Raw genomic sequence first — 24,247 nt, forward strand, 5'->3', positions numbered from 1 at the left:
GTAACCTAAAAAAGAGAAGCTCACAGATACAGAAAACAGACTGGTGGTTGCCACAGGCAGGTAGTGAAGGGTCAAGAAATGGGTAAAGTGGGAGGCGCCTGGGTGGCTCACTCGCTTAAGCTTCTGACTTCGCCTCAGGTCATGATCTCGCAGTTCGTGGGTTCAAGCCCCACATCGGGCTCTGTGCCGACAGCTCGGAGCCTGGAGCCTGCTTCTGATTCTGTGTCTCCCTCTGTCTCTGCCACTCCCCCACTCACATTCCGTCTTTCTCTCTCTCTCTCAGAAGTAAATAAACATTAAAAAATTTTTTAATAAAAAAATTAAAAAATATATATGTACCAAATGTATATACTAAAGAACTTTACATATAAAAAGATTTTAAAAGGGCTCTGATGGCTTTTGTGCCTGTTTAATATAAATTTATTTTAACATTTGTTAAAATGTGCCAAATGGCCAAACTCTATAGACTTAATAAGAGGGCTCAAATTATGGTTATACCCGGAGAACCAACTAAACTTAAACATGTTACCCTCCGTAATATTAGAATAATAAATATAAAATAGAGAAAAATAAGTATGGCTCACTTAAGTTGTAGCCTTGCCTAAATTTGCCATAGTCGTGGTACTCACTGCCTTAAAATATCTCATATTGAGTAGAGATGCTCTAACAGAAGGGAAACTAAGTGAAATTAAATCTTCACCACCTGTAATTGGCTTGATAAAATGGGATCACATTAACTCTATGGTAATAACTATACGGACCTATAATATATATATACTGGACCACAGTAATATAGTCTAACGTTAAGTTAAAACAAGTCTTCTAGTGGGGCGCCTGGGTGGCGCAGTCGGTTAAGCGTCCGACTTCAGCCAGGTCACGATCTCGCGGTCTGTGCTCTGGGCTGATGGCTCAGAGCCTGGAGCCTGTTTCCGATTCTGTGTCTCCCTCTCTCTCTGCCCCTCCACCGTTCATGCTCTGTCTCTCTCTGTCCCAAAAATAAATAAACGTTGAAAAAAAAAAATTAAAAAAAAACAAAAAACAAAAAACAAGTCTTCTAGGATTAAAATTTATTCTATCAAAACTAATTAATAAAGAGGTGATTATCCCCATTGTTTCTCCATTGATAGCCTAATTTCGTCTGTTTTTGAATTTGGAAAAAATAAAGTGTGCCTCATGGTGGAATACTACAAATACATACATGCATGCATGCATACATACGTAAAATGTGTGGGTTGTGTGTTTACATAGAAATAGATGAGAGACAGAGACAAAAAGACACACACACACACATACACAGTGGGGGCAGCAGGGAGAGGGATTTATTCAACTGTTCCATACAGTACCCTTTGAAGTAGGGAAATGTGACAAACTCCACGATCACCAACTGAGGAGTAATCAAATCTGGAATACCATGTGGCCATTAGAAAGATTAAAGTGGATCTTTTTTTCTTTTTTTTAAATATAATTTATTGTCAAGTTGGAGAACATACAGTGTATACAGTGTGCTCTGGGCTTGGGGAGTAGATTCCCCTGATTCATCACTTCCATACAACACACAGTGCTCATCCCAACAGGTGCCCTCCTCAATGCCCATCACCCATTTTCCCCTCTCCCTCGCCCCTCCACCCCCATCAACCCTCAGTTCGTTCTCTGTATTTAAGAGTCTCTTATGGTTTGCCTCCCTCCCTCTCTGTAACTGTTTTTTCGCCTTCCCCCATGGTCTTCTGTTAAGTTTCTCAAGTTCCACATATGAGTGAAAACATATATTATCTGTCTTTCTCTGACTGACTTATTTCACTTAGCATAATACCTTCCAGTTCCATCCACGTTGCTGCCAATGGCAGGATTTCATTCTTTCTCATTGACAAGTAGTATTCCATTATATACATGTATCTTCTTTGTCCATTCGTCAGTTGAGGAGACATTTGGACTCTTCCCATAATTGAAATAGAACGAATTACATGATTTGTTTTAAGCACAAGAATAGCAGGTCTCCAAAGTCAGGCTTTATTAAATGAGGCTTCATCCTGCGGTCTCTGTGGAACCAACTCCGGAATCAGAATTCCTAGATTCAAATCTGAATCTCCGCCCCATTCGCACAGTGAGGCCCTGAGTGAGTCGCTTCACCACTCCGTGCCTCAGTGCTTCTGCACAAGACAGGACATGGCAGTATGCACTGCACAGGTCTGTTGCAGGACTGAGTGAGTCGAGTACAAATACAGCACTTTAAACAATGCCCTAATCCCACGGAAACACAGCACTGCCTGGCACATAATGAACGCTCAGTAAATATTAGCTACACCTATCATTACTATAAATCAGCATTCATTGTAGGCATGTGTGAATATACCCTTAGAAGAGATTTCAAAGTATATTCCTTTTAAACAAGTGAAATAACAAGATGGGGAAAACTACGTAACAAAAAGGAAGTGTGACACATTCAAAAGTTTAAACATTTTTTGCCTAAGAAAGTTAACATAGTTTCTCATAAAAAAATTATGTCTTTCTTTGGATATATGGGACAGTGTTTCATCAGTGACTGAAAATCATCAGGAAACCACTAATAATTCTGCCGTGCGTTCCGCAACCCAGCTGTGACAAGGATGGTACGTTAGTTTCCCGTTGCTACTGTGACAGATCACCGCAGAACGCGGTGGCTTCAAATAGCACAAATATTATCATCTTGCAGTTTTGGAGACCAGAAGTCCAAAGTGAATCTTACAAGGTGCACTCCTTCTGGAAGTTCTAGGCCTCTGCCACCTCCACCTCCAGCTCCAGCTTCTAGAGGCCTCCTGCTCTCCCTGGCCGTGGCCCCTCCTCCATCCTCAGAGGAAACCACGGGGGCCTCTCCTTGCGCCATCACGTCTCCTTTATGTGTCCATGGCCCTCGTGCCTCCTCTGCTAAGGACCCTGACGCTGGGCCTGCTCAGTGACTTCAGGACAACCTCCTCTCCTCAAGATGCAATTGATATCTGCGAAGAGCCTTCTGTCCGGAAAGGCAGCACAGGCCCAGGTCCTGGAGATCAGACAGGTGCATCCCGGAGGACCCCAACTCCATCCACCACATGCAGGTTCCCCCGGTGAAAGGGGACATACAAGCAACCTCTGCTCACGCTGCTCTCCCGGCCACTCGAGTAACCCACCCAGCTCTCCCCATCTCATACCTCCACAGACCACACTGCTTTTAGAGAAGGATTTATGGTGGCATTTCATGCTCCTGTCTGGGGGGATGGCAATGTGCCACCAAGAGTGAAACTCAGAATTAAACAGCAGTATAAACTGTAATATTGTAAAAATTTGAAAATATGATTTCCAGCCCCATTTTCACTCAGCAGTTTAAATTTATCTGCGTTCATATCAACACTCCCCCAAAGAAAAGAAGGTCTGCCCTTAGCACTAACACTTACGCAGCACTTTGTAAAATAGCGGCAAGTAGTAGTTTTTCTTTAAAAGACAAAAAATAAAAATAAAAATAAAGTCCCTTTAAGACAAACCTAAAGATGTTTAAATATTTGAAAACATTAAGAAATGTTAACATACAACCAAATGCACTTCTTACCATATATAACGTATTTTAGTTGAAGATTTTTCACGATTTCCTCCACAGTAGGTTTATACTCCAGGAAACAGGTGTAAACTCCACTCATTCCCTCCTCAAAGTTCTGGAATATAAGGCTTCCTGTGGATGTTACTTGTGTAGTGCTGTTTTCTAATAAAGGAATAACACAGTAATTAAATTACACGACACTGAGATAAAATAACAAAATATTTTGTAAACAGAGCAAAACCATCAAAATTTACCTACAGAATCACTGAAGTTTGTCGGGGGCATAACTAGTGATTGCGTCTGGTGTTTGTTGACAGCAGATGCCAGGATGACCTTCTTAGTGTGTGAACTGGACTAACCAGGGGTCACCAACTGTGCGGCTGCCTAAGTGGCAGAGGAGACTGACAATTCCATGTACTTCATGCACTCCTAATCTCCTTGCATTGAAATGAACTCTATCAGATATTCGCATGTGTATAAAAGCAGCATTTATTTACATATGCTATAAAGTAATTATATATCCACATAGGTATGTGTACTGATTGATAAGTTCTGCCCTCCGTAAGCTTACAAACTGTATGTGAAAGGGAGGAAACAATGTATCCAGAACAAAGACTAACCCAAGATACTAATAACTAGGAACTTCTAGTCATTACACAAGATACCAGGCAAAGGCTGGGTTACAACCTTAGGGTTGCAGTAGAGAGAAAACAAGAGACTGGATCACCCGACCTGCCCAAAGTCACACAATCAGAGCTGCAGTGTTGAGAATGAGGACTGGATGTTAAGAGCCCTTGGGACTTCCGTGTGCTTTGTTACTTAAGTACCACACTGGGAGGAAGCTGTGCTGTGTAACAGCAAAGAGGTGTGATTTAGAGGCTTGAGACGTGGGTTTCAGGTCTACCTTTCTTTCTCATAAACTGTGTAACCCGAGGGTAATCACTTAATCTTTCTTAGGTCCAGCTCCAACATTTGTAAAACAAAGAATCATAATATACGACAGCATATCTCACAGAATTGTTTTCGTGTAACAAATACAACTTAAATTACTTGAAAAAGCTATAAATCCTTAAGTAATTCAAGTCATTATTCTGAAAGTGCATAACCAATTTTGCATTTGAAAATTTTTATATTAAAACTCATTCAATAATTTCATATGCCCTTCATTAGAATGGAAAGTGTTATCCCAGCAAATAATTATCTTTTTCCACTTTAAGTAAATAACATATTGCTTATAAATTTCAGGTTGAAATTTATTTTTGAATAAATGTATTTCCTCAAAAAAAGACACAACAGGAATGTTCTTAATGATGAAATTTTCATTATTAACTTGCTCAATAAAAATCTGTTCGGTTTCAGGGCGCCTGGGTGGCTCAGTTGCCTGAGCGTCTGAGTCTTGATTTCAGTTCAGGCCATGATCCCAGGTGGTGGGATCGAGCCCCACACTGGGCTCCATGCTGAGCATGCTTCGGATTCTCTCTTTCCCTCTACCCCTTTACCCTGCTCATGCTTTCTCTTTTTCTCTCAAAATAAATAAACATTTTTAAAAGTTTGCTGGGTTTCTAGTACATGCAAAGTCCTACTTCAGATACTGAAGGAGAAATGAATAGAGATGGATATACTCTCCCTCAAGGAATTTACACAGACTATTATGCCTTAAGAATTCCCATTTCCAAATCCTTGGATGAAGCTGAAAAAGAGGTTATAAATTGTGACTATGTTCCTATTGTAATGCTCATTTATTTTTTGATGAAAGATTACATATTTACCATAAAATGTCTCTTTTCTAAAACAGATTAACAAGTTTTCAAGTGTTTGCTATAGATTTCAGCAGAGACAAATGCTTTATAGTAAATATGATAAAAGGTGGAGTCAGTCAAAGAAATACCACATGATTTCACTAGTATGTGGAATTTAAGAAACAAATGAGCACAGGGGAAAAAGAGAGGGGGGGGGGCAAACCAAGAAAGAGACTCTTTAACAAGAGAGAACAAACTAATGGTTGGCATGGGGGAGGTGGGTGGTGGGCTGGGTGAAACAGGTGATCAGGGATCAAGGAGCACACTTGTGAGGAGCACCGGGGATTGTACGGAGGGGCTGGATCACCACACTCTACACCTGAAACGAATATTGCACTGTGTGTTAACCGAAATTTAAATAAAAACTTCAAAAAAAATTTTTTAAATAAAGAAGAGTTAATACCGATTCTTCTCAAACTATAAAATAAAATGCCCATAGATTTTAAACACCATGAATATCATGCTGTCAATTAGGCTATGCATTTTTGGCTATAATTTTCCCAAACTAGAAGTATAAGTGCACTAATACATATCTGAATACCTATTACAATTTAAGTATTATGACGGCCAGAAAATCACATAGGACATGATCCACGATAAAGCACCCTCTCACCTTCTTATTTTTAAAACATTAAAGTGGGAGTGCGCGGGAGGCTCAGTCAGTTAAACGTCCAACTCTTGATTTCAGCTCAGGTCATGATCTCACAGTCCTGAGACTGAACCCCACAGTTCAGTCCGAGCTGAGCGTGGAGCCTGCTTGAGATGCTTTCCCTCTCCCTCTGCCCTTCCCTCACTCATGCACTCCTTCTCTCTAAATGCATGCATGCATGCATGCATGCATGAATGAATGAATAAAAATTAAAAGCGGCACATTTTGAGAAGATACTCAGAGGATTTCACAGAAAACAGAAAAAGCCATGCTACAACACCACTTAACAAATGACCTTTAAGTAACAGTGTTTAAATGTGAATTTCATGATGCCAAAGGAACATGTAGGCAAAGGAACAACTCAGGCAACAGCACACAGTCCGTGAATAACTGAACTAAAGTCAGTACTTCTTTCTCCACAACTTAGCTTGATCATCTAAAACTTTAGAGTTGGACTAGACTTCTAGTTCATGACTTACAACTCTAAAATTAGACGGCAAAATTTAAGCACAATTTCATTATAACTTATTATTTAACAAAAAAATTAAGTTTGCACTTTTAGTTTCTGCTCAGATATGGAAACTGACCACAAGAACATCGACCCCACTATTACAATAAGGAAAAAGACAAATTGTCAGTTAACAATTTATCTCGAACCTATCAAAAAAACTGAGGTGAGAAGGTAACCAATAAACCTGAAATCTGGGGAGGGACAGTGACCTGTGGATAGAACCAGGACCCAAGCATTTAAGAAGACTCAGCTGAAAGTTCTCAATGATTTACTAAAAGCCAAGTGTCAACCTGTGTGAACATGTGAAACTTCTGAGGACCAGAGATACTGGGGTGGGGGGAGATGAGGTGTTACACCCTCTTATAGGGTGTACCCTCAGGAACACCTCAGACTGATCAAAGAGAAGGTCAGGGGAATCCTAGGCATGACTCCCACTGGACTTGGCTCAAGGAGGGGCCCAGCAACCCTGCCAAAAGTCCACCCACACCCATTTCCCCTACTTCCTGGTATGCAACAATGATTTAATGTATAGGGAGAGAAGGAACAAAAATAGTCACCTAGGACTCTGTGGAGACTTATTGCCACTGGGGAAGGAAACATAAAGGGAAAAGAGTCTCATCCTTGAGGAACAGTCAGCAAGAAGTACTAGGCCAACACTACAGATGGAGAAGGGGTTAGAGCATTTGTGACGGCTGCCCCCACCCCGGCCACAAGCCCCAGGGACACCATACCTGCCAAAGATCAGGCTTAACTGAACATCAGAGACTGTCCCTCTCTCCCAATGACCCGTCAGTAAAAGAGTCTAGTCAAAATGTAGTATAATCAAATTAGAAGAGATGCAAGAGATTCTAGAGATTTTTTTTTTTAAAAAAGGAAAAACAAAGCCAAGAAAGGAAATGTTTTCTCCAAAGACACTGGAGAAAAAGAACTTCTCATGAACCAGCCTATACCTAAAACATCTTTAACTTTATCTGACTGAAGCTTTCAATAACCACAGAAACAACCAATATTAAACCAAGATAAATTCTTGACTAGATTAACACAAACTTCTAATACTAAAGACTTAATGCTATTTTTTAAAAAAATTTTAAATGTTTATTTATTTTTGAGACAGAGAAAGAGCATGAGTGGGGTAGGGGCAGAGAGAGAGGGAGACACAGAATCAGAAGCAGGCTCCAGGCTCTGAGCTGTCAGCACAGAGCCCGACACGGGGCTCAAACTCACAAACTGTGAGATCACAACCTGAGCCGAAGTCGGTCGCTCAACCAACTGAACCACCCAGGTGCCCCATTAATGCTATTTTTAAAAAGGTATTTATCTCAAAGCATAAAAATTATTACTATCTATAGTCTTATTTTATTCAAGATGTCCAACTTTAACAAAAAACAAGGAGACATACAGATAAGTAAGACATATTTCCAAAATACCAGGTGATGTACAGAGTCAGACTCTTAAGTGACATATATGTCAAAAATATCAAACAGTTAATTTAAAATAACAATGACAAAAGTATTAAAATATTGAATAGAAAACATGGATAATATGCAAGACCAGACAGGAGATTTTAGCAGAGAAACTGAAATTACAAAAAGTAATCAAATGAAAATGCCAGAACTAAAAGCAAAACAACATGGACAAAAACAAGAACAAAAAACACAGTAACACAAGGTATTCCTTCAATGGACTCATAAAAAGATCGATACAGCTTAGGAAAGAATCAATGAGCTTCAATATATGTCAAAAGAAACAACCCAATCTGAATCTCAAAGAGAAAAAATAAACCACCACCACCACCAGGAAGAAAGATCCAAGAGCTGTGCAACAATATCAAAGAGCGTTACATATAGGTGATAGAAATCTCAGAAGGAGAGGAGGGACAGCATGGGAAAGAATAAATATTTGAAGACATAATGGCAGAGAATTTTCAAAAATTAACGGCAAGCATCAAATTAAAGCTCCAAGAAGCTGATCAGGGCGCCTGGGTGGCTCAGTTGGTTAAGCGTCCGACTTCAGCTCAGGTCACGATCTCGCGGTCCGTGAGTTTGAGCCCCGCGTCAGGCTCTGGGCTGATGGCTCAGAGCCTGGAGCCTGCTTCCGATTCTGTGTCTCCCTCTCTCTCTGCCCCTCCCCCCGTTGATGCTCTGTCTCTCTCTGTCTCAAAAATACGTTAAAAAAATTTTTTTAAGTAAAAAATAAAATAAAATAAAAATCCAAGAAGCTGAGAGAACACTAAGCAGAATACAAAGAAAAAAAAAAAAGAGGTACGTAAAATTCAAATCACTGAAAATGAAAGGCAAAGAAAAAAATCTTGAATTCAGTCAGAAATAAAATGGCATGTTGTCTACAGAAGGACAGGGATAAGATAACAGCAGACTTCTCATTAGGAACTATGCAAGCAAAAAGAATACAGAGGGCCATCTTTAGAATGCTGAAAGAAATAAACTGTCAATCCAGAATTCTACAAGCAACAAAAGATAAGCAAATTTAACCCAAAGCAAACAGAAGAAAGGAAATAATAAAAATAAAAACAGAAATCAGTGAAAGTAAAAAAAAAAAAAAAACAAAATAAGAGAGAAAAATAAATCAAACCAAAAGCCGGTCCCTTGAAAAAACTGGTAAGAACATTTTTTTGAAATGTTTATTCATTTTTGAGAGACAGAGACAGAGAGACAGAGAGACAGAGAGTGCGAGCAGGGGAGGGGCAGAGAGAGAGGGAGACACAGGATCTGAAGAAGGCTCCAGGGTCTGAGCCGTCAGCACAGAGACTGGCATGGGGCTTGAACTCAGGAACCTTGAGATCATGAACTGAGCTGAAGTCACTGAACCAACTGAACCACCCAGGCATCCCAAGACTGGTAAAATTTTTAAACCTGTATCCAGAGAGACCAAAATGAAAGAGAAAAGACAGAGCCAATATCAGGCAGAATGGGGCACGTCATATAGATCCTGAATATATTAAAAAGATAGTAAGACAGTATCGTAACTACTTTATGCACATAAATTCAACAAGTTGAAAGAAGACTCTAAATTGGGCAAATTCTTTAAAAGATACAAAAAACCAAAAACTCACAAAATGATGAAAAGGGAAAATCAAAATCCCATTCCTCCCTCACTTAGACTGTATCTGTGAACTCTGAAGCTGGACTTCAGAGGCCGAGGACTTCAGTAAGCATCCTATTCTCTCAATGCCTCAGTTTTTTCACACCCAAAATGGACAGAATGACTGTACTTTACTGCAGAGGGCGGTCAGTATGGATAAACGTGCCTGTGGGTATATTTATACACATGACAAACACAAAAAGAAAAGCCAGGGAATAATTCTGTAAATGTTCACAGTAGTGTTTACCTGACCAGTGTTTGGGGACAGAAAAATGGGATTTTTAAGCATCTTATTAGGAGTGCAACGGTCTTCGTAACGGTGTATCCTGCAGGTTCTAGGATGTCTGTTTTACCATATCGTGACTTGCATATATCTTATATACATCTGTACACATGATGTGATTCATTCAATAAAAAATAGTACAGAAGGATAGAATGTCATCTTCAATCTCAAGAAGAATAATAAGAGTGTAGTTACCGGGTAAAACTCGTGTGTGTATGTGCTTAGATATATTTAGAAAAATGGGGAAGTCCACCCACCAAGAAGAGTTAATTCATCAGGTTGGGATCAGGGTTGGGGTAAGACGTACAAGTCTTTTTGCAAAAAATGCATTTTGTTTGTGAATAAAAAATATGGGAAGACAGGGGCGCATGGGTGGCGCAGTCGGTTAAGCGTCCGACTTCAGCCAGGTCACGATCTCGCGGTCCGTGAGTTCGAGCCCCGCGTCAGGCTCTGGGCTGATGGCTCAGAGCCTGGAGCCTGTTTCCGATTCTGTGTTTCCCTCTCTGTCTGCCCCTCCCCCGTTCATGCTGTCTCTCTCTGTCCCAAAATAAATAAACGTTGAAAAAAAAATTTTTTAAATATGGGAAGACAAACAGAGGAGGAGTGGGGGCAAGAAGAGAAAGAGGGAGAGAAGGTAGGGAGACAGGGTTGGGGGGGGACCGAACAAATCTAACATAGGTCCCCTATATTTTACAACTCATCTAAACAATCTGAATGTTTCTCTCCAGGGGCATGTGCAAGTAATTACACAATTACATGATTTCTTTTGCTAACTTTTAGGGAAACCATCTTTGGAATATTTATAAGTGTCCAAAAAGATTCTCCATTTTTCAAGCTTTAGGAAAATTAGACATTTCCAGATCTTTCTGAAATGATAATGATAGAACTAATGAGCCTGCAGACTGGTAGACAGTGAATTATGATGTGATCCTGCACTGAAATCTCAAATATGATGATGATGTCAACACCAGAATTTCCTGAGAATAGTTTTTATAAATAAAAAAAAACAAACCACTGTACTAACATGATTTAATCCTTACTTGGAAATAACTACACATCTGAATGTCTATTTTCCTTTATGAAAGTGAGTAAAATAAAATATTGCTCTTAGTTGCAGGATTCAAAATTCAATCACATACTATACTTTTCAAGATAAACTACAAGACTGGCAACGCATCTTAGAGAAGAAAATGTTTCAGATTTCAATTTCCGAATCAAAGGAGTAACAAATTGTAAAAAAACAATTCAATACTTAAATGCTTCTATTTTTGAACTTATGGAGTTTTAACACCAATGTAAAATATACTAACCTACATGCTTGTACTACATAATGTGCTACTATCACAGAGCAGTAAAAATAAAATCTGATCACATCATCAGTACTGGATGCTTCTATACCTGGCCCATTTCACTGATTTCTATTAAGTGCCCGATCTCTTGGAATTTTTTTGTCACTGATCTCTGCTAATCCATTCCTACTATGTTAGTACAATGAGGCAGAGACATTACACAAAGCCTAGCACAGTGCAGCCCCCAGGCAGGCACTCACTAAGAGCTGAGTACTTCTCACTAAGAGCTGAGTACTTCACTCTGAAGAACCATCTCACCTAGAGAGGAGTAACTATTTAAACCTTGAGCTTCTTCAGAATCAGCATAAATAGTTCAGAACTGTACGGCTAAGATTATTCAATTATATAAAAATATGAATTAAAACATATTACGAAACAAGTGTTTCCTATGAATGTTTCCTCAGCCAAGTCTTGGTATGAATATAATGCTTTCCCCCAACCACCATAACAAAATAAACCCCCGGGTTTCCATCTACAGGCACTCTCTCCAAATACCAGTACGGAGAGGGAGGGAGGGAGAGAGAGAAAGAAAGAGAGGAAGAAAGGAAGGAAGAAAAAAGAAAATGTAAACAGATGTAAACAGAGCAATAAAGACAACTTCCCGGATGGTATGCAAAAATGATTAAGTGCTTCATTGAACACATAGTTAGGATGAAAATTCATTAAGCTGGTATTTAGCAAGGCTGAACACAAGAACAGCTAAGCTGATTTATATTTTTTAAACTACACTGCAAAAACAGATCAGCAAATGAAAGATTAGAAAAAAGATAATGCATTTCAAAATAACAAAAGAAGTTGAATGGAGCAAATGTTGATCAGACCAGTCATACCAATAGTAATTGCTATGTGGAACAAAAATACTTTCGTGAGGGGCGCCTGGGTGGTGCAGTCGGTTAAGCGTCCGACTTCAGCCAGGTCACGATCTCGCGGTCCGTGAGTTCGAGCCCCGCGTTGGGCTCTGGGCTGATGGCTCAGAGCCTGGAGCCTGTTTCCGATTCTGTGTTTCCCTCTCTCTCTGCCCCTCCCCCGTTCATGCTCTGTCTCTCTCTGTCCCAAAAATAAAAAAACGTTGAAAAAAAAAAATTAAAAAAAAAAATACTTTCGTGAGATTAAGATCTTGTTTCCTCAAAAATTTATTGAAACCATAAGGCTACCATTCACATCTGTCTCTCGAGTCTGTCTTCTCCTCTGGATGAGTAACTGATTTACTAAGTTTCCTCTTTCGTAAGCACAGCACCAGTCATACATTAATACACAATCACGGTCAAACCATGCAGTATATCTAAATGCATGTTTTTAATACCAAAGTATGAAAAGCTAAATACGGTCTTTTTTTTAATAGATTCTAATATTGAAATTAAATTCAAATATAATCCACATTGGTATGGTTTTTAGTCAGAAAGAAATATAAGATCAAAAAATGTAAAAACTCTACTAGTAAAGACCTGAGCTGTCCCTATGTGGTGCTGTTTAAGACAAAACCATGTTTATAAATCTGCAGCTCAAAGGGCTCATTTGTATTGTCAATAAAAACCAGAATTATATCTGCTTCTTCGTACACACTTGACTAACGGAAGTCTGAATGAAGAAACCAAAATGGCTCTAAGAACTTTTTAAAAAGTAACATTTTTGTGGAATATAGGTGCTCAGAGAATTCCCCAAACTCTTAAACAGTCATCAAGTGTCTCTATCTCAGATTAAGATGTGCAAAAAATGTCTATACCACCTGCACTGTTAGACTCTAACTCCAAAGGGAAATCACAGGAAAAAACAAGTGAGGAAACATATACATATATATGAGATATGACTATTCTGTGTTCTGAGTATATTTCAGACATATCCATTGAATTATAATAGAAACAAAAGCCTACCTGAAATAATTTTTCCTTTTGGCCCATGCCACTGGAATGATGGATCTATCAGTTCCGAATTTCGCAGTCGTTGGGTTACACATAACACGTGTGGACTCTTTTGATGAAGCATAACATATACTTTCACTGAAAATACAACATTAAAATGTTCCAATAATATTTTGTATCATTTTATGCTCTATAATGCCTCACATTTTTGTAGTTTGCGTTGCATGTTTTTATAACTTTTCTTTGGGTAACCGCAATTACTTGATAAGGACTAAATTTCATTGCATTCCATATGATCACTAATACTCAAAAATATACACATGTATTATATTTGGGGGTGTACGCGGGTTTACCAATCTGAAAATAATGCATTGGGCTTTTATGCAGAGTTCATGACACTAACTTATTTTATTCTCAGGATATTATTTTAATTACAAAGTATTAAAACTAGTCTATACTAGACTGTATCTGTTTTGCAAAGACACCAAACCTGAAAGGAACCAATAAATCTGTTTATATTAGCAGAATAACTATTCACATTGATGTGATACAAAGTACTGAATTTGAAAGTTATAATGCGATTAAAAAGTCAAAAAATAAATATATGCTTTGATTTTGTTAAGCATTTTTCCCACTTTGCTTTAAAATTCAAAGAATCCTGATCATTAAACAAGCCAAAATTATATTCTTTAGGAAATACAAAAGGAACACAGTAAAGATTCAATTATCTTGAATTTACTCATAAGTCAGCTTATGAGTAGAAAAGGTTTTGGCATGCCAACATTTCACTGATTCACCAAATACAAAGCTTTTTGTGATCCAGTAAAGAGTTGTATCTGAGAATCAAAACTCTGCCTAACTTGAGACGGTCTCTCAAGTCTCACCATATAGTGTGATGGTTACTGAATGCAGCTTTCACTCACTCACTCCTTCATTCACTCCATTTTTTAAGTAGGCTTCAACAGTTACAACCCTGATATGAAACCTGAGCTGAAATCAAGAGTCCAACCCTTAACCAACTGAACCAATCTCCCCTGAATATAGCTATTAGATATAGATATTCTTCCATAGGTTAAGAAAGTTCCCTGTATGCTTAAATTATTTGTTTTATATCATTAATTGCTGTTAAATTTTAAACAATTTTGTTCTATAGGATGCCTGGGTAGCTTAGTCGGTTAAGCGTCCGACTTTGGCTCAGGCCATGATCTCACAGTTAGTAGGTTTGAGCCCCGCATCAGGCTCTGTGCTCACAGCTCAGAGCCTGGAGCTTGCTTTGGATTCTGTGTCTCCCTCTGTCTCTGCTCCTCCACTGCTCGCTTTCTCTCTCTCTCAATCTCTCTCAAAAATAAATAAACGTTAAAATAAAAACGTAGGCACAAGTAGTAAAACATTGTAGAATAATCTATGTGCTGTAAGAAATCCACACTGAACTGAAATGTCCATCTATTAAGAATAAATGTAATCATATCCCACTTAAAAAGCAATAAAAAAGAAATCAGTGATACATGTTTTACAATTTAAGTTTAGAAATTAGAGTTTTAAAACAAAAACTGTGATAAAAAGTTGTGGTATCAGTGAAAATGGCAGAGTAAGGAACTCTAAAAATTATCCCCTTCATAAAGGTAATACAAAAACTGACAGAAATTGTCTGGATCAACATTTTCAGAGCTCTGGAAATTACTCAAAGACTTGAGGCAACTCATGAAAAGTTTATTCAAGAAAAACAACTGAATCTTTGGCATGATGGGTTGAATTATGCCTCTCCCCAGATTCATATGTTTAGGCCCTAACCACCAGTATCTCAGAATGTGAATTTATTTGGCCATAGTGTCTTTAGAAAAGTAATCAAGTTAGGGGTGCCTGGGTGACTCAGTCGATTAAGCGTCCAACTTCAGCCCGTGTCATGATCTCACGGTTTGCGGGTGTGAGTCCCGCGTCGGGCTCTGTGCTGACAACTGAGAGCCTGGAGCCTGCTTCGGATTCTGCGTCTCCCTTTCTCTCTGCCCCTCCCCTGCTTGCTGTCTCTCTCTCCCAAAAATAAATAAACATTAAAAAAAAAAGAAAAGTAATAAAGTTAAAATGAAGTCATTACGGCAAGCCTCATCCAATACTACTGGTGTCTTATAAAAGGGGAAAATCTGGACATACATACAAATTACAGAGGGGATGTGATGTGAACAGACACAGGCAGAAGAAGATGGCCACCCACAAGCCATGAAAGGAGAACTGGTACAGATCTCGCAGCCCTCAAGCAGAATCAACCCTGTCTCTGTGACTGAACTTCTCCCCTCCAAAACTGGGAGACAATAAAATTGTGTTGTTTAATCCAACCACTGTGTGGCAATTTGTGGCAGGATCCAGGTGCGCTGGTAGCACTGTAAGTTTCCTTATTCCCATCGCCCCCCTCCCTAGCTCTGCCTTAGCTCTGCCCACCGCTACACCAATCACTGTAAGAACGAGCACCCTGGTAGCCACTAGAAGGGCCAACAGGGTTGGCAAGACTTCTATGCTTCCTTCCCAGAGAATGTCATTATTGGACTTCTCTGGCAGTTTCCAACAAGGCTGTCTTTGCTGGATCTAACGCAAAGCACAACCACTATAAGAAGCCTTTTCCCAAAAAGTATTTTTCAAAAGCAACTAGAGAGTTTCATTCAACTTTATAAATGCCTGATGCAGTGCGTAACAGTTGGGTTAAACAGCAGGGCAACCAATAAGCTTATGAGGAAAAGCTGGAAATGACATCCACAGGAGCTTGAAAGTTCTAACATATTCCTAGCAAAGCAGAAGAGCACATACATGCATGCATGGGGCAGAGGGCAGGGGGTGGGGGTGCATGCCTAAGACTCAGCATGCTCAGTCAAGAACAAGAACTTAAGTTCTTAACGTGTGGCTGAAATTGATGCTCTGGCTAGCTAATATTTAGGGTGTGCCCCAACCAGCACGCAGAGCCTCTGCAAAGACCAGGAGACTGGCTGTGGTGTTCATGAAATCTCCATCCAATGACTGGCCTAAGCTAACTGAGCATAGACTTCAGTGGCTACATGACGAACAACACAAAATGTAAAGAATTAGTTCAGAAAACTCATTAAACATACAAACAACAACAGCAAACACCAACAACATCAATATCTGATTTCCAGAGTTGCCACATTAAATTACTTAAAAAGTCCAGTTTTTAACCAAATATATGAAACATAAAAAAAAAAACCACACAAAAACCAGGGAGATATAGTCATAGGTAGGAAAAAAAGAAAGCAATCAATAGAAATTGTCCCTGAGGAAGCCCAAATTTTGGAATTACTGAACAGTTATTTTAAATATGATCAAAGAACATTATGTCTTAAGTACTAAAAAAAAAGGTATGGAAATGTCTTCTCTCCCAACAAAGATTATCAATAATGAAACAGAAGTTATCAAAAACAAAAAACAAAACAAAAGAAATTCTGTATTAAAAAGTACAATAATTGAATTGAAAAATTCACTGTAAGAATCAAAAGCAGATGTAGGCAGGCAGAAAAAAGAATCCATAAACCTCAAGACAGATCAATTGGGGAGTATCCAGTGTAAGAAAGAGGGAAAAAAAATAATAAAGATAAATGAACAGTACCCAGAGACCTGTGGGAAATCATCAAACACTCCAGTATATACATAATAAAAGTCCCATGGAAGAGAGGAGAGCAAAAAGGCATAAAGATATTTGAAGAAACAATGGCAAAATCCCCCAAAATGATGAAAAACATGAATCAACACATCTAAAAAGCTCAATGAACTCAAACTAGGACAGATTCAAAGGGATCCACATCCAGACACATCATAATCATCTGCCCAAGTCCCAAAAGACAGACTCTTAAAAGCAGCAAGAGAAGCAACTTGTTACATACATATGGTCCTCAAATGAGCTGATTTCTCACCAGAAACAATGAAAAACAAAGTCTGAATAGACCAAAAGCAAGGAAAGTGACTGAATTAGTAATCAAAACTCTTTCTATAAAGAAAAGCCCAGCACCAGATGAATCCACTGGTGAATTTCACCAAACAAGTCGAACTAACAACAATACTTCACAAACTCTTCCAAAAATTAGAAGAGAAGGGAACATGTCCCAACTCATTTTATCAAATCACTATTACCCTAAAGCCAAATTCTGACAAAGACAACACAAGAAAACTATAGAACTGCTTCCCCTATGAATATAGACATAAAAGGCCTCAGAATAGTAGCAGCCAATCCTGCAGCATGAAAAAGAATTATGCTTCATAATAAGCCAGGATTTATCCCAGGAATGCATGGCTAATTCAAAATACAAAAATCAGTCACTGTAATACCACATTATGTCAATACGATAAAGGACAAAAAACACACGATCATCTCAATGTATGCAGAAAAAGCATTTAACAAAATGCAACACCCTTTCACAATAAAAGCACTCAACAAACTAGGAACAGAAGGGATTTCCTCAATCTGATAAATAACATCTACAAAAAAGTCACAGCTGGGGCGCTTGGGTGGCTCAGTCGGATGGGCGTCCAACTTCGGCTCAGGTCATGATCTCACGGTCCATGAGTTCGAGCCCTGCGTCGGGCTCTGTACTGACAGCTCAGAGCCTGAAGCCTGCTTCAGAGTCTGTGTCTCCCTCTGTCTCTGCCCCTCCTCCACTCATGCTCTGTCTCTGTCTCTCTCAAAAATAAACATTAACAAATTTTTTTTTAAAAAGTCACAGCTAACACCATACTTAATAGTGAAAGACTAAAACCTTTCCCTCCCCCTAAGATCAGGACTAAGACACGCATATTTATTATCAATATGGAACAGAAGGTTCTGGCTGGAGCAACTGCCAAGAAAATAAAAGGCATCCATATTGGAAAGGAAAAAATAAAACTATATTTGAAAATCCTAAGAAATGACTTCCCCACCAACTAAAAATATTGAGCTAAATAAATGATTCAGTAAGGTGACAGGACACAACATCGATGTGAAAAATTCAATTATATTTTTACATAATAGCAATGAGCAATCCAAAACCTAAATAATGAAAACTGTTCCATTTACAACAGCATAAAAAGAATAAAATATTTAGAAATAAACTTAACAGAAGCGGCACAAGACTTGTACACTGAAAGCTAGAAGACATCACTGAAGGAAACTGAAGAATAAATAAATGGAAAGACACCCTATGTTCACGAATATGGTTAAGTTGGTGGTGCTACAAAAATTGATCTACACTTTCAATGCAATTCCTACTGACATCCCAATGGGCTTTTCTACAGAAATGGACAACCTGATTCTAGCATTAATATCGAATTGCAAGAGACCCAGAATGGCCAAAACAATCTTGAAAAAGACCAAATTTGAAGGACTCACACTTAATGATTTCAAAACAGCAATCAAGACAGCATAGTACCGGCAAAAGGACTGATAGCAATGAAATAGAATTTAGAGTCCAGAAAAAATTCATACATCTATGGCAAACTTCTACTCTACAAGGCACCAAGAAAATTCAACAGAGAAAGAAAAGTCTCTTGAAGAAATGGTACTGGAACAACTGGATGTCCACATGCAAAAGAATGAACTTTGACCCCTGTCTCGTACCATATGCAAATATTAATTCAAAACGGGATTAAAGACCTAAATGTAAGAGCCAAAACTATGAAATTCTTATAAGAAAATACAGAAATAAAACTTTATGACTGTTGATTAGAGGACTGTTTCCGAGATATAGCACTGAAAACACTGGTATTAAAGAAAAAAATAAAAACCGGACTTTATCAGAGTTTAAGATGTGTGCTTTAAAGCACACTATTAAAAAACTGAAAACACGTTTGTTCGTTTGCTTTATTTCTTAAATTCCACATACGAGTGAAATCATATGGTATTTGACTCTCCCTCTGACGGACTTATTTCACTTAGTATTATACTCTCTAGCTCCATCCACATCCTTGCAAATGACAGGATTTAATTCTGTTTTAGGGCTCAGTAATATTCCATTGTGTATATGTACCACGTCTCCTTTACCTATTCATCTAACAACGGTCATTTGCGTTGCTTACAAATGAACAAAGAAGTCCCTCCCCCCACTCTTCCTTGGCACAGTCATCAAGGCCACCCTCAGACCCCTGGTGCAGCCAAGATCATTAAAAAGAGGACCATGAAGTTCATCTAGCACCAGACTGATATGTCAAAATGAAGTGCAATAGCAGAAACCCAGGGGATCGGGACAGGGTGTGCAGGAGATTCAAGGGCCAGATCCTGATGCCCAACACTTGAGTGGCTTCCAGAAGTTCCTGGTCCACAACGTCAAGGAGCATGAAGAGCTGTTGATGTGCAACTAGTCTTATGTGCAGAAACTGCTCCCAATGTCTCTTCTAAGAATGGCAAAGCCATTGTGGAAAGAGCAGCCCAGCTGGCCATCAGAGTCACAAATCCCAATGCCAGTTTGTGCAGCAAAGAAAATGAATAGACAACCTGTGTGCACGTTGCGTTTGTGTTAATAAAACCATAAAACTACAAAAAGAGAGAGAGGGAGAGAGAGAGAGAGAGAGAAACTAAAAACAGACTCTTAACTACAGAAAACAAACTGATGGTTTCCAGAGGGAGGTGCTGGGGGGATGGGTGAAATAGGTGATGGGGATTAAGAGTACACACATCTTGATAGGTTTTGAATAATTTATAGAATTGTTGAATCACTATATTGTACACCTGAAATTAATACAACACTGTATGTTAACTATACTGGAATTAAAATTTAAAGTCTTTAAAAAAATTTTTTTAAGTGAAAACACAATCCACAGTGCAGCCGCTCTAAGAAAACAGTGTGGAGGTTCCTCAAAAAATTAAAACTAGAACTACCCTACGACCCAGCAATAGCACTACTAGGAATTTATCCAAAGGAGTGCTGATTCATAGGGGCATATGTACCCCAACGTTTATAGCAACACTTTCAACAATAGCCAAATTGTGTTGGAAAAAAATGGAAAGAGCCTAAATGTCCATCAACTGATGAATGGATAAAGAAGATGTGGTTTATATAGACAATGGAATACTACTTAGCAATGAAAAAGAATGAAATCCTGCCATTTGCAGCAACGTGAATAGAAGTGGAGGGTCTTATGCTAAGTAAAGTAAGTCAGTCAGAGAAAGACACATATTGTATGTTTTCACTCATATGTGGAACTTGAGAAACTTTACAGAAGACCATGGAGGAAGGGCAGGGAAAAAATAGTTACAGAGATGGAGGGAGGCAAATCCATAAGAGACTCTTAAATACAGAGAACAAACTGAGGGTGGACGTGGGGAGTCAGGGAGAGGGAAAAATGGGTGGTGGGCATTGAGGAGGGCACTTGTTGGGATGAGCACTGGGTGTTGTGTGTAACTGATGAATTACGGGAATCTACCCCCCAAACCAAGAGCACACTGTATACACTGTACGTGAGCCAACTTGACAATAAACTATATTAAAAAATAATAATAAAATAAAGATTCTACTAAGAAAAAAAAGAAAATACAATCTATAGTATTGGAGAAATTATTTGTAAATCAAATATCTAACAAGGGTTTAGCATCCAGAATGTAAGAAAAAGAAAAAACCTCTTCCAACTCAATATATATATATATATATATATACATACATATACATATATATATATATATATATACATATACGTATATATATTCAACTAAAAAATGGGCAAAGGACTTGGGCATTTATGCAAAGCAGATACCCAAACGTCCATTAAACACACGAAAAGATCTTAAACATCATTAGACATTAGGGAAATGTAACTCAAAACCACATGAAAACCCACTTCACAGACACTAGGTTAGCTATGATTGAAAAAGATGAACAATAACAAATGCTGGGAAGGATGCTGTAAAATTTGAGTCCTCATAACTTTGCTGATGTGAAAGTAAAATAATGAAGACTCTGAAAAATAGTTCAGCAGTTCCTCAAATAAACATAGAGTTGCCGTATGTTCCAGGTGTATATTGAGAATTTAAAACGTGATCACACAGAAACTTTTCAGGGATGTTTGTAACAGCATTATTCAAAATAGTCAAAAAGTGGAAACCATGGTGCATCCATAGGAGAGAGTATTATTCAGCCACAAAAACCAATGATGTGCGGATACTTTCTATAACATGAATGAGCCTCAAAAACATTATAATAAGTAAAAGAAGCCAGATGCAAAGCAGCACAAAATGTATGATTCCACTTACATAAAGGTCCAGAATAGGCAAATTAATAGGATATTAGTGGTTTCCAGCAGCTGGAGAGTGACTGCTTAATGGGCACGGCATTTCTTTGTGGAGATACCAAAATGTTGTGAAATTACATGCTGCTGATGGTTACACAACCTTGTCAATATACTAAAAGCTACTGGAATGTACACTTACAAGGAGGAATTTTAAGGCATGTGACTTTACCTCAGTTAAAAAAAAAAAAGTTTTAGTTGCTATGCTTCTCATGTGACTATTGCAAAAGCTTATAAATCCAAATCCTTTTCAACTGAAAAAACTGTAGCATATTTGAACTGCATACATTTAATATCATGGCTAAAATTATACAATAACAAGCAGAAACACTATAGGCAACTTTAATTACATGACTTCTAGAAATAACTATACTTGGCCCACTTAAGCAATTACAGCAAACAGAATCAGACCTGGATGGATAAAACTATATGGAAACAATTCAAATCCATTTCCATAGAAGGAAAAGAGCCTTAGGAGACTAAGGTGTCTGCACAACATTAGCCTCTTGGACGAGATTGATAAAACCTAAACAAATGATAAATACTTTCTTAAAATTACTGAACATCTATTCGTTAATACCTGGAAAATTTGACGATCCCACTATTTTCACCGTATCCTGGGTCAAGCGAAAACCTCTTGGTAATCGAATCAAATATCCAGCTATCAAGAACAAAAACAAACGATCAGCAATCTGCTTCATTAGAAATTCCAGGGTATTCTTTAGTAGAGTATATTTGATCTCGGTTGAAGAGATGCCAGCGAAATTACTCTACTTCCTGCTTCTCCCTACTATATCTCATCCCTGGTTTTTTTCTACATCCACTCAGAAAACTCTGTTTTTAAAGTCCCAATGCCCCACGCCTCAAGACCCAAATCACAAGTCCCTCTTCCTTGAAACCTGTCTGTCCTGATCACTTACTTTCCCTTGCTTCCATCACCAGCACCTCTTCAATGACATGCACTGTACATTGTATTACAGTTCTTTATGTACACATGTGATTTTTCTTGTTATAGACTCCATCGATGGTAGAACCTATGTTTGTGTCAACCTATGAAGAACCAGTACCAAGCATCTTGCACATGGTACAAACTAAATAATAATAGTTGCATACAATATATTCTGATATTCTTCGGTCGTTGCTGAATGAGCAAATGGGCATAATAGTGTGCACTGACCAAGTCGTAGGAGCACTATAAAAAAAAACGCAGTAAGGCATATACCCAAAAACATTCAACAGAGAGGGAGGAGAGTGCAAAGAAACAAGTATGGTATTCAAAGTCAGAAAACCACTTACTGGTCTTAGGAAAGTCACCTTAAACTCTAGCATCTTCAGTTTTCTCATCTGCAAAATGGGACTGAACTGCAGATTTACAGTTACTGTAGGGGCTGAACCCAAACTATCAGATGCTATGTAAGTATCAGTCTTTTCTATTCAGAGCTTACATACTAGACACTGCCTGCTTTGTTCTATTTATTCTATCCTCAGGTCTGATCTTGTCATCGGATCAACAGGTAGCTCACACACACCCCATCACATCTAGCATAAGACCAGGGGTCAGGGTCAAGAAGCATCCTTCTCCTACTGGGTAATTAAAGGTTACGGGCTACTCCTTACATATCCTAGAACCTTACGAGCCCTGACGCCTAGACTTTGTAATAGCTCGGAATGTCTATTCACTCCATTTCTTTCCTTTCTCCTCCTTAGCCCATGCCTTCCTCCACAGTCCCTCTACAATTACATTCCTGGAGGACTTCTTTTTTCATTTATCTTCTTTTGTACAACTTGTAGCATTTTAAGCAACTCCCTTTTGTGCTTTTTATTATTCGATTCTGGGAGCGACTTTATTTAAAAAAAAAAAAAAAGAGTCCAACATTTGAAGGCTAAACAACGCAGCCACCACCTTTCCAGTTACAGGACACCGGCTGAAACTCCCGCTTCACTTTTGTGTTGGCCAATAACCGAAGTAACATTTTGAAAACAGGATGGAACTTCTTGGGGCACAAAGAGGGCGACAAAGGGCGGCGGGAACACGTCAAACCCTTGAACATCCCAGTCTCTCCCCCGTTTTACGACTAAAACCAGTAGATGGAGCCCCGCGACCACGGATGATCACAAAGCTCCGTGTGCAACCAACCCCCTGTGGGGCCAACAACCGCCCGGGGCCAATCGGGGGGCTGCTTCACAGCCCATCTGACTTCAAACCCGGGAGCCCTGCTGCCTGTACGGAGTCAGCCGCTGCCCCGCGCTAACGCGCGTTCCCCCCGCGGGTTTCCAAGAAAACACACCCCCCACCATGGCCGGTACCGGAGTTTCTTCGGTTCGGCGGGCGCACGTGACCCGAGGGGGGCGGGGGGAGAGAGCCCGCCGCCCGGGCGCCTGCGCCTCACCTGACGAGGACGCCCGCGCCACGAAGGCGGAGAGCAGGAGGACGACCGCGGCCCGGGAGAGCGGGGAGCCCGCGGCCCGGGCCCGCCGCCAGCCCCGCCGCGCCCAGCCGGGGCCCGAGGCCTCCATCCACTCGCCTCCGCCGCCGCCTGCCGACCGTCGGCGCATAGGGTCGTTAATCGGCGCGCGCCCACCGGCCCGGACCGGAAGGGAGGCCGGAAGGGCGGGTCGCCGCTTCCGCGGGGCGGGGCGGGGCCGGCCGCGTGGCCAGCGTCCCTCGACGCCAACCTCGGGGGCGCGGTGCCGCCCACCATGCAGCGCCCCGGCTGCGCCCCGGGGACCTCGGCGCCGCCCAGGGAGCTGTGGGGAGCGGGAGCGCCCTGCTGAAGGTTCTGGAGCGAGAGGAGCACCACGGACCGCCCCCCCCACCCCCCCGCCCTCGCCCCCCCCTTTGAGTGCGCGTTGGCAGGCCGAGCGAGGCCGCCTCATGAGGCTCAGCACCCGGGCCAGCCCTGG

At 39.9% G+C, this 24,247-nt stretch overlaps 1 protein-coding gene across 2 annotated transcripts in view; it reads right to left on the reverse strand.

Moving 5' to 3' along the window:
- Nucleotides 1-23,917, reverse strand: part of LOC122487664 (zona pellucida binding protein) — a 113,697-nt gene extending 89,780 nt beyond the window's left edge. Inside the window, exons 1-4 of one of the 2 annotated variants that reach the window (XM_043588439.1) lie at nucleotides 23,734-23,906; nucleotides 21,924-22,004; nucleotides 13,109-13,234; nucleotides 3,560-3,709 (exon numbers count right to left, since the gene is read on the reverse strand). In XM_043588439.1, the coding sequence (XP_043444374.1) occupies nucleotides 3,560-3,709; nucleotides 13,109-13,234; nucleotides 21,924-22,004; nucleotides 23,734-23,899 (523 nt within the window). In that variant the 5' untranslated portion in view covers nucleotides 23,900-23,906. Of the gene's footprint in view, nucleotides 1-3,559; nucleotides 3,710-13,108; nucleotides 13,235-21,923; nucleotides 22,005-23,733 lie in introns of both variants that reach the window. The other variant, XM_043588440.1, reaches the window with a different exon arrangement.
- Nucleotides 23,918-24,247: the final 330 nt, after the last annotated feature.

The sequence above is a fragment of the Prionailurus bengalensis genome, chromosome A2 (assembly GCF_016509475.1).
Source record: "Prionailurus bengalensis isolate Pbe53 chromosome A2, Fcat_Pben_1.1_paternal_pri, whole genome shotgun sequence".
Classification (NCBI taxonomy): Eukaryota; Metazoa; Chordata; class Mammalia; order Carnivora; family Felidae; genus Prionailurus; species Prionailurus bengalensis.